Source organism: Dicentrarchus labrax, unplaced genomic scaffold (assembly GCF_905237075.1).
Source record: "Dicentrarchus labrax unplaced genomic scaffold, dlabrax2021, whole genome shotgun sequence".
Lineage (NCBI taxonomy): Eukaryota > Metazoa > Chordata > Actinopteri > Moronidae > Dicentrarchus > Dicentrarchus labrax.
In genome coordinates this window covers 6,944,380-6,960,111 of record NW_026136719.1, presented here as the reverse complement: position 1 = coordinate 6,960,111, position 15,732 = coordinate 6,944,380, and the positions used below count along the sequence as shown (strand labels likewise).

At 41.7% G+C, this 15,732-nt stretch overlaps 1 protein-coding gene across 4 annotated transcripts in view; it reads left to right on the top strand.

Annotated features, from left to right (window-relative positions):
• The window catches only part of lrp4 (low density lipoprotein receptor-related protein 4), a 561,339-nt gene that overhangs the window by 76,030 nt on the left and 469,577 nt on the right, over positions 1-15,732 (top strand). For all 4 annotated transcript variants that reach the window (XM_051379477.1, XM_051379474.1, XM_051379475.1 and 1 more), the window contains exons 7-15: positions 1,667-1,786; positions 1,895-2,020; positions 3,150-3,275; positions 3,930-4,064; positions 5,222-5,347; positions 5,836-6,066; positions 6,572-6,728; positions 7,312-7,529; positions 13,562-13,738. In XM_051379477.1, the coding sequence (XP_051235437.1) occupies positions 1,667-1,786; positions 1,895-2,020; positions 3,150-3,275; positions 3,930-4,064; positions 5,222-5,347; positions 5,836-6,066; positions 6,572-6,728; positions 7,312-7,529; positions 13,562-13,738 (1,416 nt within the window). The remainder of the gene's footprint in view (positions 1-1,666; positions 1,787-1,894; positions 2,021-3,149; positions 3,276-3,929; positions 4,065-5,221; positions 5,348-5,835; positions 6,067-6,571; positions 6,729-7,311; positions 7,530-13,561; positions 13,739-15,732) is intronic.

Below are 15,732 nucleotides of genomic sequence, written 5' to 3'. Positions count from 1 at the left end.
AGCCGACTCGTGCTGTCAGGAGGAAACATGTCAAAGGAATACACACATGCGCTCACACACACTCTCGGGATTTAAGATGCTTATGTTTGATTCAGCTTTAATCTTCTCGTCCACCTCCGTCCTCGTCTGCTGCCAGTTTGAGCTTCACTTTGATCTGATCACATGTAGAGATGTGGTGGGAGAATTAAAGGTGGGACAGCTATGATCTCTAGTCAGAGATGATCATAAGGCAGTCAAAATAAACAGAAAAAATTAATGTTTATGGCGAAAGGAAATATTGTGTATATATAAAACACTGTATTAATGCCACTTTTTAAGGACAGCATTCAGAGAGGAATAACTCTAGAGTGCATGCTTACTTATTCTCTGTGCATATAACAATAAAGCTTTTCAATATTGTTTTGTATAAAGGATTTTACATGTCCATAGTTTGTAGCTGATCTGAAACAGGCTTGTGGAAAACTGATCTGAATCCTACGTGCATAAATTATTTTCCCCAAAAAAGATGGCGATAGAGACCCGATCTGAATAGACCTGAGTGTAATTGGACACGATTCAGAATGATTGATCCAAACAGACCCAGATAGACAGGAGACCACCACTGGCAGCAGCACAATGCTAACCTGACTGCACCAGATGGTTTGTTATACAGAACCACATGGGAAGTCATCGTTGGATGCTGTTTGAGAAAGTTCAGGCACTTCCAAAAAATCTGTGGTAGGTGATTGGCTGAACCATTTGTATATTACCGCCTATCATGGGTGAACTTCAACCAATCAGATCAACAAACCATATGACGTAGTCAAACTCTTAACCAAGCCAGTCGGAAGAAGAAACAAAAACATCTTTTCCATCGAGAGAAGCCTTTGTTACAGTTCTTGCTCTCAACGAATAAATACTCCCTATTTCTGATATAACTGATGCCAGCAGCATCTACACAAACCTCTTTAGCAGCTGCTTTTTGATTGTGTGATCCTCAGAGTCCAGCTACCTAGCAAGGTAAGCACAATGCTTCCCTAATTAACACGCAACCAGTTCATAAGAATTGCAATACATGTTAAAGTGTTACAATAGTTTAGGTTCCCAACACATACAATGACTTGATTCCTACTTCTTACCAACTTCCACTGCTGTATGTTCAAACTGCAAAGCACTTCGATCAAAGAGAAGAACAATTCAAGATAATTACTTTCCCCTACTTCACTTTGTAAAAAAATAGTTTTTATATATATATATGTATATAGTATATAATAGTATTAACCATCAGCAGGGCTGCAACCAGTGATTATTTTCATCATCAATTAATGTTTCAATTATTTTTCAGGGTTATTAGTTATTAGTCCATTTTTTAGTCTACAGAAGGTCTGAAAATAATTAAAAATACCCATCACAACTTGTTGGACCAACAATCTGAAAAAATATTAAATTTACATAATATAAGACAACTTATTAAAAGATATACTTTTTAATTTTAAGTTTGGGCCTTAAAAATCCTCTTGTGACTTGGCAGAAAAGCTCTGATGAACTATGTACGATATTTTCAAGTTCTCAAGATTCCTTTTTATTCTATAAAGGTGGTTAAATTACAGTTGTGTCGGCAGCTGTGTTTGTCAAGTTTCTAATGTCATTCTTGTGTGTGTGTGTGTGTGTGTGTGTGTGTGTCTAGCTTCCCACCAGCCCTGCAGATCAGTTGAGTTCATGTGCAGCAGCGGGATGTGCATCAACGCTGGCTGGAGGTGTGACGGTGAATACGACTGTGATGACCACTCAGACGAGAAGAACTGCAGTGAGTGGCTGCTTTCAACGGAACTGCTAAACAGCGCTCTGTATATGGTTGTGTGTCTAAACATAAGTATGTTTATGATTGTTTATTTGTCTTTGTGTGTGTATGCAGCCACGTCCATGTGCACGGCCGACCAGTTCCGCTGTGGAACTGGACGCTGCGTCCGGTTGTCATGGAAATGCGATGGGGAGGATGACTGCTCTGACCACAGCGATGAAGAGGGCTGTGAGAGAACTGGTAAGACTGTGGCTCTTGTCTTGTTTTCAGAGGCTAAATATAACATGAGCTTCAATCGTAGTCATGACAACAGCTCAGAACAACCCTCCTCTACTGACAAACTCCCTCTTTTCTTTTTTTTCTGTTGAGAAAGACAGTTGCTTTGGAACAAAAGACTGATCGGTTTGGCAGTTCCTTCGCTGGTGGAACAATAAAAACAACCTGTAGACAAACCACAGACACTGGCCTGAATATTGAGATAGAAATGAACAATAAACAGGCAGGAGAGAAAGGATGGAAAGTTTTTACTTTATTTTTGGATACTATCCATCTACAACCTGAGCCAGAGATAGTAAAGGAGTTCCAGATCACTTTGCATGACCCTCTTCAACCCTAAAACTTCCCGTATCTTCCCAGCTTGAAAGTTAATACATTTGTATCCAGTCCATAGCACAATATCGATGTTTTACTTGTTGCTGCACTGCAGTCACCTGTGATGAAAATCTTCAGATCCATGATGTCATTTTCATGGCTGCACATTTGCATCAAATAAAAATGCCTTTTTGTATTATTTGTACGTTTCCCTGTTGTTCAGCCTGACATGTTAGGAGTTCCATGTAATAATGGGCCCAGTGTGATAGGAGAGGTTAATGGAAAATCCAAAATAAAACACTTTAACGCTCTCTTAATAACCGTTGGCAATGTACTTAAAGCTGAAACTTATTTTTTTTGTTAAGTGTCATGTATGAGTAACAACAATTTGGTAAGTGAGTGGGAGACAAAGAGTTGTTGCTATAATAATACTCTGTGTGAGTGGGACAGAAGTAAGAGGATGGCAGCTGATTCAGGCAGGATGTTGGACCAGTTCTTACTGTTGTCTGAATGATCATCTAAAGGGGTCCTTAGGCTCTGGGGTTTGGTCATCAATAAAATCACTGTACATAAAGGTTTACTACACAACTTCAACATACATATCAAGATGTAGTGCAACTGAACCAAATTGAGAAAAGCTTTTAGATGAAGCAAACAGATTGGAACATTTTTTAGCTAATCCAGAGACTGAAATGCCGAGCACCTCAACGTGCTCCATCACACTGATCTCTACCGGTTGGCAGATAACTGTTTTCTGACGGGATATATCTCCCCACAGAGAGTCCCCCGTGTGCTCCTGATCAGTTCCAGTGTGGGAATGGACGCTGTATCGGTCAGAGGAAGGTGTGTAACGAGGTCAGCGACTGTGGAGACGGCACTGACGAACACCCGCACCATGACTGCCGTGAGTCTAAGTTCAGCCTGTTTTTTTTTTTTTTCTTAAAACATGCACAGAATCTGAAGACTGCCATAACAAAGACCGACATGGGCATTAGACTTACTGAATGTTAATCAAGAATAATTGACAATTGTCTTTGAATGTCATTTGGTTATTCATTTCAGTTTAATTTCAAATTTGACAATGCTTTAGAAACTTAGTGTAAGGAACAAAGCCTCTTATGGTTGGTTTTTATATAATACAGTCTTTTTACACTGTCAAATGTAATCATTGTTATTACTGCATTTTTACACATTTCTTTTAACTTACTTTCTGTTTTTCTTGAGTTTTCTTTGTTTGACAGATTTATTACAGTGTTATTAATCAATGTTTATTCCCCTGGGGAGCTTTAATGTGTTGAGCACATTTTTATTGCAATCTATCAAGAGGTTGAAGCAGTAGTAATAATTGTGTGCCATTAAAAGAAAAGCTCATGGAGTGTCCAAAGTGGAAACAAACTTTAATGACAATCTCGACTGGAGATTTCTTTGCCTGGGCTTGTGGGCCTAAAACATTTCAGGGCTCCAGATGAGTCAGATACTTTTGACAGTGTGTGGTTGTATTTATACTGAATCAGCATGCTTTGTTTATGTTCCTGTTATGTTCCCATGTTGCACACAGGTCCGCGCTCCAATGAGGGCAACTGTAACCAGAATAACGGAGGCTGCTCCCAGAAGTGTCAGATGGTCAGAGGACTGGTCCAATGCACCTGTCACACTGGATACCGACTGATGGACGATGGCAAAGCCTGCCAGGGTACTACTGTGTCTGTGTTTCTGTGTGTGTTTCTGTGTGTGTGTGTGTGTGTGTGTGTGTGTGTGTGTGTGTGTGTGTGTGTGTGTGTGTGTGCGTACACATCACAATCTGACATCAGTGTCTGCATTGAAATTGAGTGAGCAGGCTGAGGTTGTGAATATTCATGAGGTTTGACGATTGGTCAGTTGCTACCTAATGTTAAACATGTGATAGCTTCACTGACTTCCTAAATATGACATTACTATAAAATGGTTCCCATGGCGCTGCTATGCTGCTCATTCCTGCCACTAGGGAGATTACATGTTTACTACTTTTATGACTCCAAGTTGGTCTAGGGCAAATGGGGAACATAAGTAACATATGGAGAAGACAATGAGTCATATTATTTAGTTACTGAACCTTTTATTGACAAAAATACAAGTTTAGATTGGAAGTCAGAGGACAGGCCAAGTCAAGATAAGTGAATCAAAGATGTCAAAACTAAGCTTAACTCTATAACTCCTATTCAAAAATCAGTAAAAGAAAGAAGAGAAAAGAAAAGAAAAAACAAACTGGTAGAGTTTTGGTAGCAAAATGCAAAGGAACAAGTTAAAATACTGAAGTAAGGAAATAAATAGAAATATAACCTGTATGTTACTGATACTATCTTTAACTTCCTAAATATGGCCATGCATCGATGTTCAATGCTGCAACTCTCAGATTTTGTTCAGTGTTGTCAGTTTGTCTTTATCTCAGCAGGATATTTCCCAAAAGTTTGAACACATTTCCATGGAACTTGATGGAAAGCTTAGCTCTGGGCTGAGAAATTATTGATTAGAATTTGGTGTGGACCCAAATCTGGGATTGCTGCCATAAGTCAAACGTTTTATCACCAGAATTTTGAAACTCATGGAGACACAATGAAATCTTCTTGGTATTTGTTTCCAGATTCTACGGGTGTGTTTGTAAGGTCAAACAAGTGAATCCAAAATGTAAGGGGTGTAACAAGAAGTTGGATGTGGATGTTTTTCCGAAAGTGTGAATGAGCATTTTCACCTTCAAGTCACCTCTGTACACTCTGCTTTGTGTCTTGAATTCATTGTTAACCCTGCGGGAGTTTGACGCCAACATCTCCCTTTCCCTCCCCTCTTGTCTTCTGCCTCTGTGGTCTGTTCCAGATGTGGACGAGTGTGCTGAAGAAGGCTACTGCAGCCAGGGCTGTACCAACACGGAGGGGGGGTTCCAGTGCTGGTGCGTTCAGGGCTACGAGCTTCGACCTGACAAGCGCAGCTGCAAAGCTCTAGGTAAAAACCACTGTACTGTATTTCAACCTTGACATGTGACCACATAGAGTCGCCGGGGTTTGACCTCCAATAAAAACATGGTTGCATAGTGTTTATATTTGCTTCAGCAGTAACTGTATCCGTTCCTCTGCCCCGGGGTCTTGGACTCAGAATGAGGTTGGCTCATTCGGAGGGTCTGGACTAGATTTAGATATGCAGCGAAGGTAGAGTGCAGGCCTGGTACAGCAGCCCATCAATCTGCTGCAGACCAGAGTTAAGCCCAGGTCACCACTGTCTATCAGGCAGCTGCCAGGACCCAGAACTTCACCTCCAGCGAGATTAATGCTCACTCTTATTAAAAGTGACCATCGGTCTTAATTCAAACTTTTTTGTCTCTTTGCACTTTAGTTCCCGTCCAACTTTAACTTCATGTTTGGCCTCTCGCTTTTTTCCTGTCCACTGTAATTCACATCATCTCCATCCCTGTCTGTCTTTCCGCCCTCCTTTAGGTCCAGAGCCTGTGCTGCTGTTCGCCAACCGTATCGACATCCGTCAGGTTTTGCCGCATCGCTCCGAGTACACCCTGCTACTCAACAACCTGGAGAACGCCATTGCCCTGGACTTCCACCACAGCCGCGAGCTGGTCTTCTGGTCAGATGTGACGCTGGATCGTATCATGAAGGCCAACCTCAATGGCTCCAACGTGGAGGAGGTTGTGTCCACCGGTCTGGAGAGCCCAGGTTGGTACAAATGTAGGGCAGCACACTCATTTATCATTTATCCAGTTTATTCAACTGTTCAACAATACTCTCCTTTCACTCGCTTCATCCATCGTTCATGTATGAGTTCACATCAATACTGTCCAAACTCAAAAGTCTCCTTTGTTCTTCCTCTTTCTCTTTCATTTTCAGTCTCCTTGTTTTTTTTTCTTTCTTTCTTTTGCTTTTTGTCTCGCTCTTTCTTGCTCTCTCTCTCAGCTTCAATGTCTCTAAAACCACAACCTTCAGTTTTTGCACTTTGTCCAAATTAAAGAACTTGTGAGCTTTGCCAATAGGCAATATTGTTACTCTTGGGGAGAGCCAGGCTAGACGTTTCCCTATTTCCAGTCTTTATGCTAAGCTATTCTAACAGCCTCAGAAACATTTTCAGAATATAAAAACACCAACAAGTATACAAATGATAGGAAGAAAAATTAAGGAATGAAAACATGATATTATAAACTTTTTCTTTGTTTTATCTCTTTAGGTGGACTGGCCATAGACTGGATCCATGACAAGTTGTATTGGACAGACTCGGGGACATCCCGTATCGAGGTGGCCAACCTGGATGGGACACACCGCAAAGTGCTGCTGTGGCAGAACATGGAGAAGCCCCGAGCCATTGCTCTGCACCCCATAGAAGGGTATGAGTCCAAACACACGGACACAAACTATATAATTCACTGCAGATGGTTTCAAATTTACACATACTCATATATACATATCCCCCCTGGATGTGTCCCAGTTGTAGTGTAGCAGCAGAGCAGGGATTAAAGTTTGGCAGCACACAGCAGTGCCCACAGGCGAGCATCTGTGTGGAACAAGTATTTCATGAAAGGGGCAGCAGCTAAGTGTGTTTTCATTCCCGGTTTCATATGCTGCAGTGACAGGAGAGAGTTTCAGATGAAGCCCCAGAGAAATTTTAAACCAGAAAACTCATTCAGCTTATTAGGCAGCTCATTTGCATGGGATAATTGAAAAATATAAAAAAAAGTAGCTCTTCCCTCTGAGGCCAGTCAGAACAGATGAGTGATGATGAAGAGGACATGAATGTCGAGGACAGAGGAGACATTTGGTTATATCATACATCTGGTTCGTCTTGAATCCTGACAACAATCTGTTTACCTCTTGACTTTAGTGGACGCCATGAGGATCAGCTCAAAAAAGCTTCAGTCCCGCAGGTGTAAACAAGTAAACTAACCATGAATGTCCCACTTTCATCCTCAGTAAGATATACTGGACAGACTGGGGCAACACACCTCGTATCGAATACGCCAACATGGACGGCTCCAACCGGCGGGTCATCGCAGACACAAACCTGTTCTGGCCCAATGGCCTCACCATTGACTACGCCGGCCACCGCATGTACTGGGTGGATGCCAAGCACCATGTCATCGAGAGGGCCGACCTAGATGGACGCAACCGCAAGGCCGTCATCAGCCACGGTAAACACGCACCTGTTACCTGTCTTCTCTGGCTAGGATTGGTTATAAAGTCCAAAATTGCACCAAGAATGTCCATATCTTTTGATGATGAGATACATGCTTTTGACATATTGAGGAATCAATAAGCAGAACAGGAAAGGGGGAGAAAGAGGGAAAGACATGAAGCAAAAGGCCATTCGACTGCAGCTAGGACTCAGCCCTGGTACATGAGGCACCAGTTCTACCTGGAGATCAGGACGCCTCCAGAACTGGAGCTGATAAAATATAGATATACCTAAGCATATTTCTGGTCTTGGTTTAAGCCAGTTTGTGGAGGCTTATTTTTCTCTACATCTGAGGTACATCAACCAAAAAGAGATATTAAGCACCATTGCTGAACTATTTACAATATAACATAAACAGCGAGCAGCGTCTTTCATGTTTGCTTTATCAGCCTCTTTGTCCTCCTGTTCTGATGAAGCATGCACAAAACACATTCTCCAACTTGCAAAAAAATTGTTTTTGGTGTGCGGCAAGCACTTTCTTAAGTTTTGATCTTTTTTCATTGCCTCTATCTGACCAGCACCTGACTGAATTATACTGCAGAGCCAGGGCTATCTGATTGTATTCTTGATAATGTCTTCAAATATTTAAAGGGTATCTTTGAACTGACATACATACATACAGTTAAATACCTAAAAGGCCTCTGTTTAAAGTATAGCTCTGATGACCTTGTAACCCTGAAACATGAAACCACGTCAGTTTATCCTAGTACCTCAGAAGTTGCTGACATTTTTTTTCGTTGAAAGCTCAGGGTGAGCAGAAGAGATGTGGTGCACAGAGGTCTGGCTGGAGTTCAGATTCTCATTAATTACCACACACACACACACACACACACACACACACACACACACACACACACACACACACACACACACACACAGACAAACACACAAGGGGATAGATATAGGATGTAACTCGCTGACGCAACTTCATTATACCATGTGGAGTAAATGAATGCCATATTTTCTTTAAAGAACATGCGCATGCGTCTACCACTGTCATGCACACACACACACACGCTGACGCCATAAATAACAACATAAAGCTGTGCGTGCCTCTGTTTACGTTGTTGGTTTCTACAGTGAAGCCTGAGCTTGTGTGCACTAAAAGAGGGGATCTGGCATTTACAGATGTAAGCAGGCAGGGCACTGGTCTGACACACACACACACACACACACACACACACACACACACACAACTCTCTCTCTCTGGCCTGCTTCTGAGGCCTCATGTTGCAGTAAGACTTGCTTCTCGGTTTTGGCTGATTTTGGCTGGTTCATTTGTACTTTCATAATGTTTTATCAGTCGGTAAACCAGCAGCCAGCTGGACACCCTGCTCACTGCAGGTTGGTAGTGTGACAATTAAATTCAGCAGTGATACTGGGGCTGGGCAACGGTAACAGACCAGGTTTGTCGTGCTGGTTCATGTGAGACAGAAGCTGAACCTGGATGTACACACTTTAAGAACGGTTGACAGCAGTCAGTTATTCCATCTTTTCAAATGAATGCAGTCGGCGTTCTAACTTCTCATCAATATACTGTAATGAAGTTTTTAACCTGCATGCTGAAGGTGGATCACTGAGTCACTCATTTCCCTCCGTGCATTTTCTGAGTTATGATGTTAGCGGGCAAAAATGCAGCAGAATTCCTCAAAATGTGGTGGACAATCAAGCTTTGGAACATGAAACACATCCAAGAAACAATTAGATTTTGCATGTGATCCTGAGGTCTTCAACCATTAGACAAACATTATTTCTCAGCAGTGACTGTGAAACTATCAGACGTAAAATAAATAAATAAATGGGTCATTTCACAGTCAAGAAATGGTCACAAGGCCGAGGCAAAAAGGCTATGTGAATCATGAATTTTGGAGTAATAATATGTTAGAAACTGGGCAGTGTGGCTTCCAATTTGGGAAAGTTTTTTTTCTAATGAAGTAAAAAAAGAGTGTGGAAGCACATCAGTGATGAACACGTGTGTTTAAGAGTGTGAAAAGAGAGAGGGACAGGGGAAATGTTTGACATGGGTGAGTGTGTGTGTGTGCCATCAGCCCTGTGAGCTCTCCTTAATGATGTGTGCTCTCAGGATAAAAGGCTGTAATTGGCCCTGTCCTTCCTCCACAGCCTCTGTTTGCTCAGACAACACACAGGACAAATGGGACGTCTGTGTGTGTGTGTGTGTGTGTGTGTGTGTGTGTGTGTGTGTGTGTGTGTGTGTGTGTGCGGGTGCGGGTGCGGGTGCGCGTGCATAGTTACATTCTGAGCGGCTGTGCCCAGGAATGTTAACGAGTGTATCTCCCTACACCTATAGTTTTGTGTGTGTGTGTGTGTGTGTGTGTGTGTGTGTGTGTGTGTGTGTGTGTGTGTGTGTGTGTGTGTGTGTGTGTGTGTGTGTGTGTGTGTGTGTGTGTGTGTGTGTGTGTGTGTGTGTGCGTGCGTGCGTGCGTGCTTGTGCTTGTGCTTGTGCTGTGTGTGCGCTAGCTGGATGTGTGCCAGCTCCTCTGTCACTGGAGCTGGACAGCAGACGGGTGTTAAGGATAACGCCGCTATCCAGTCTGCACACCTGTGCACCTTGAGGTAGGGGACAGGAAGAGAAGGGGCTCTGTGTCTGCGTGGGTTTGTGTGTGGGTGTGTGTGTGGGTGTGTGTGTGGGTGTGTGTGATCATAGAGTACATCTGACTGAGGACAAATGCTGTATGCTGCAGTGATGCCAAATTCACTGTGAGTCGTCTGCTGCATGACGATACAATGGAATCTTCCTCTGGAGAGCATACATGTTTCATGTCAATCTACTCATATGCTTTGGTAATTCTTGTACATGTAATAAGTTTTGTCTAATGGCGACGCTAGTGCGGAGAGTCACCAACCGGTTGCCGTTGAGTTTTGATTTTTATTACTACATAGTATGAATGTTCTTTAGCTTGTCATACAAAAAACATGCCTAGGAACATTGGCACACTTGGTTTGTTGTATTGTAAACGCCACTTTAGAGGAATGCGATTGAAGGAGGAAAATCACTAAACTTTCCCTATATTTCAGTCCGTCACGCTGTAGGCCGAGCAGTATTCTGTCCAGCTGGAGGCGACGTTGTGTTGCTGATGACCTGTAGATAGAGAGCGTGACAGATTCAGTCGAGGCGTGAAAGGACCGGGAGGTGTCACATGTAGATTAAAGGGGACATTACTGTGAAGGCTGGGTGGGACGTTTGATGCCCTGTCGGCCTGCAGCTGCTCCTCCAGCTGTCCCGGGGAAAAAAAAAAGCGTGGGTGGGGGCTAGGGGTGCAGAGACGACAAGGAAGAAGGTGACCGTATCAAAACCAGGCGCCTCGTCACTGTCGATGACTCAGATGAGGGAAGAGGGTGCACTGTTGTCTCCCTCATGTTAAGATAAGATCAGAAAACGCACACATCCAGCCAGTATCACCTCACACACACCTGGCCCTGTCTGAGGAGGAGGAATAAGGAGAAATGTTCTGATGCTGTCGCATTGTTTTCAGCTGTCTGGACTGATTCTTGATTTTAAAAATGTACCTTTTTTATGTAGTAACTTGGCAAATTACTTAGAAAATATACTTAGGCTATTTGAAGTATTCTTTGAACAGACAGTTCCTGATTAATCTAGTTTAATAAAAGTTCTGTTTATATTTAGACAACATTTAAAATTTTTCATCTTTGGCTTTTTTTGTTAAATGAGAAATGTAATATGGAGTATTATATTATATTAAGTGTGTTAAATTTTAGTATTTAATGATAAAGCCAAGGTTTCAGTCACTGTGCCGTCCTTTCAGAAAGTATCTCATGGCTTATAATGACTTTAAACACAGTAAGTCTGTGCTTTGCCATTCAAGTACAAATGGGAAATGCAGTTCACAATTGTAGTCTTCAAGCTCCAGGCAATTACACAATCTAATCATTAAATCAAAATAAAATTAACATTAGAAGTAAGTAGCTCTAACTCTTAAACACATCAATAAAAATCATCTACAGAATTAGGATCAAATCAAAATCAGTGTTTGAACATGCAGGTTGTTAACGTAATTGTGTGGATCCAATAGTCTGAAGTCCTCAAAAAGTCCACAAGAAGCGTACCATAGCCATACATAGGTATTAAAGAACTGTGACTAAGTTACTGTATGTACTGAGCAGGACATTGTACAGTTGGACAATAAACTTGTTGATGCTCTCTGGTGGACAAACTGTGTATTGGCGACACTGTATCTACATATCATTTCTGTGGCAATTTCTTGTTACTTAGCAGCCAACATGTGCTGATACACCTCTAAAAGGAAGCAATGCCCTTCTAATTTAACAAAGATTTGACATGGAAGATGTCAAACATTTTCTGGAGGCAGACTGAAGTAAAATACATTCTTTGTTCATCTACACTAATCTAGGTGGGTTCACCGTGACCGCAGGGGCCTTAAACAAATAGTTTGTTGCTCATAAAAACATATAAATAGATTATAAAGATAAAACTTTCGTCTCACTGAGCTTACACTCAAGCGCGCACACACACAATTACTCTAATCCTCGTGGCTCATTATCATTCTGGTATCTCTCCAGCTTCACCCATTTACCACTTGACATTTATGCTGTGCTGTAAAACACTATCATTAAATGAGCTGCGCTGCTTTAAAAAGCCCTGCGCCAGCACGCTCGCCGCGCCACCACCGCGGCTCTGTGCAGCAGAAGAAATCACTTTTTCCACCCATTTGGCACTCTCATCCAACTGGTTGTGCAGCTACTTCAGTGGAGGAGGATTAAGCTGGAGAGAGAAAGAGAACGCTAATTTGGACGAGTGTGGAGGAGTCACCCTGAACAGATGTTCCCAATGGAGACAAATCTGCGAGGAGTTCCCTGTTACACATGTTAGTATTTAGGCCAGGGTTCCGCTAATACAGGCTGTGAACACTGACGCTGACTTCGGCACAAGTCAACAAATTGTACAAAGACAAAAGTAGTTGCAGACTCAAAGCCTTAAAGGTCCTGAAACGTGTGTTTGTAATCTTCATCTTGCTATAAGAGATGGGCTTTTTACATGAGCACGTGATTATCTGCCAAAGTTAGAACAACAAATGGTTATTTGACATGAACAGAGTGACATCAGCTATACTTTTCTAACCTAAATTTGATTATTGCTTATTTACTCACAGATCTTTAAGAGACATACTGTCCTTCAGATATGTTCTAAGACAAGACCAGTAAGGAAATTGAAAATATTTAGTGTGTCCACCACAGTATTTTTGTTGTTAAGCTCAAAAGACCTTCTAAAGAGCCTAAAGAGCATTTAGCCCAACAGACACTTAAGGTCTTCAATTAAACCTAAGAAAGATTGGAGCACACATACTGTATGCACTCCTTGTAAGTGAAGAGGAAATCTGTGATATATTACTGTCCGTTAGATTAAAGTCTCCCATTAAAATGATTGAAATCTACAAAGTAAATCAAATCTAATTGAAGACCAAGACCAGAACTGGACCATGTCTGTCCAGTATCAGTCTCTTGTAGCACTCTGACCCAGTTTAAGGGCTGTTCTCGATCTTGCTTTGAGATTATGGACGGAAAAAAGTCACATTACTTAAGGAAACCAATGGAGCATCTCTGCTTTGGGCCGCTCTGGCCACAACTAAACCGGCTACAGGCCAATGAGAGGCAGAGTAATTGAAAGCAGCTCTAAATGGGGACGATATGACATCAGCCAAGCCCACAGCTCTGAATGGGAGGATGTTTGGAGAGTGTTTGTGGAACAAGCCAAATGTAGCATTTGTTCTTTCCATCTTTTTCTGTTTGGATTTAAATGTCCACATGAACCTCACAGAATCAGTATTCTATAGCTCATTATAAAGGTGTCGAACTTATCGCCTGTGTTTGTTTACTCTGATTAAAAACCGCTCGTTTTTTTCAGGGAATATGTGGTTGACCTGGTTTTATTCCACACGTCATCGAGCATCTCTCAGCCTTTCTGAAATCTCTGTATTGCTCTCTCCGTAGGCCTGCCCCACCCGTTCGCCATCACGGTGTTTGAGGACAGCCTCTACTGGACTGACTGGCACACCAAGAGCATCAACAGTGCCAATAAATTCACTGGCAAGAACCAGGAGATTATCCGCAACAAGCTGCACTTCCCCATGGACATCCACACCCTGCACCCCCAGAGGCAGCCCGCAGGTCAGTACACAGCCATGCTGGAAAATACATTTTGGTTTAAGTTTTTTGTTTTTGGGTTTTTTTTTTTTTTTACAAATTTCTAAATTGTCCCAGTAAATAGTAATACCCTTTTAAGTGAGAGCAACATTGTTGAAGTCTGTTTCACCACAGACACTGTTTTGTGTGTTCTAATACGTTTTATCAAAAGCTGTGTTTTCTGTTATGAAAATATTTGTCTCTGTCTTTGTTGCCAAATGACAGCAAGTTCACAAAACAGCTACTTGGATCAGGGCGAACAATAGGATTGCAATGGAAGAATTCAATACATTGTTTTGATCTCATAAAATACAGCATCAAAAAATGGCTGTATAAGTCCATACTGATAATGTGACGTTATGTGTTTTTATCTAGGTTTTTCAGTTGGAGGCAAACACAAAATGATCAGTAATGCCTGCTCTTGTTTTTTGGTAACAAAAAAGCATTGACAGTAACATTTAGCACAGTAAATGGACAAAGGGCCAGAGCTTGCTCTAGCTAGGTTGAGCTGGAGGCAAAAGAAAACGGGTGTTCTCCATTCACAAGACAATAAAGGCTCCTTATATAGACATTTGTTCACCCCACATCCCTTCAAATCTGTCTTTGAATTGTGTGATGTGTTTTTTTTAAAGTGCATTCTGGGTGAGAACAATGGACCTATTTTTTTGAAAGCAATGTTTGCAGCCTGAAGCAGTAGAAAATGCTGTGCAGCAGGCAGGAGAACAAAATGCTCGACAACAAAACATAAAGAAAAACTCCACATGGGTTGAGGGTGGAAGATGAGCTGGCTGAGGACAGACAGGGAAAATAGGAACCTTCTTTAAGGGTATCATTGCACGCAGAAGAGAAAACCTTTCCCACACGGTGGCAAACAGATGATAGAAAGATTTGTTGCACTAGTGCTAGACCCTGTGGTGAACTGTCCATTTGAGGTGTTTTATCAGCATGACAGCAAAGACTTGTGTTCTTTACTAACAAACCCTGTTGAACTTGAGTTCTGGCCAAGAGAAAGTTTTGGTTATCACGCTGATAAAATCTTGTAACTACTCAACATTAATTTGAACTTTGAGCTGCTTCTGTGGTGGCAAAGGGAGGTCAGGGACTTGGTGGAGGTTCACTGAGACATTTAATGTCTGACTTGAACAGAGTTGAACTCTGTTTCCAATGCAAAATACATACAATATTTACTGTATTGCCTCATAGTTAAAGGCATAATTCAGCATTTTGGGAAATATTCTTATTTGCTTCTTGTCAAGAGTTAGATTTAAGACTTATTTCCTTGCTTGATGATTTTCTTACATATAACACACTGATAAATAATAAAGTCTGTACAATCTGTATATAAACAAGCCCTCAAGGTCCTGGATAATAAACCTAAGAGCTACCATCACTGTAATATACTCCCTAGATATGGTCTTCTTTGCTGGGAAACCTCATTAAATTTCCCAATGCTTCTTTAATAAACAAAATTCTTAATGGATTAGCACTTCCCCCGTTTACCACATTCATATTTCAGAAGAATGTTGGCGAGAGATTAACCAAACCAAGAATAAGAGAGGACATTGTTGTCCTGAGGAGCAAAACATCGTTCAGCCAGACACCCTTTACAGTACGAGCTTCTCAGTTTTGGAATGTCCTTCCATTAAATATACAGTATACCGACTCTTACTGTTCCTTTGCCTATAATCTGAGTTTGATTAAGAATCAAATAGACCTGCCATGGTACAGAATCACCGCATGCTTGGCTTGTCTTCTCTCATTAACTTGGCTTTTTTGTCTGTGTTTGTCAGATTGTGTTCCCTCTGGTTTTACCTGTGTCTTCTGTAATGTGATTGTGTGTTGTCGTGTTTTAACTCTCTGCGCTGACTGTCGGCTTAGCCTTGTTTTGTACTAATTGCCTGCATTGTGCATGTCCTGCTTTGCATGTTGCTTACTCCTCTGAGCCTTTTATCCTGTTCAGCTGCTTTGTGTTTTGTTTT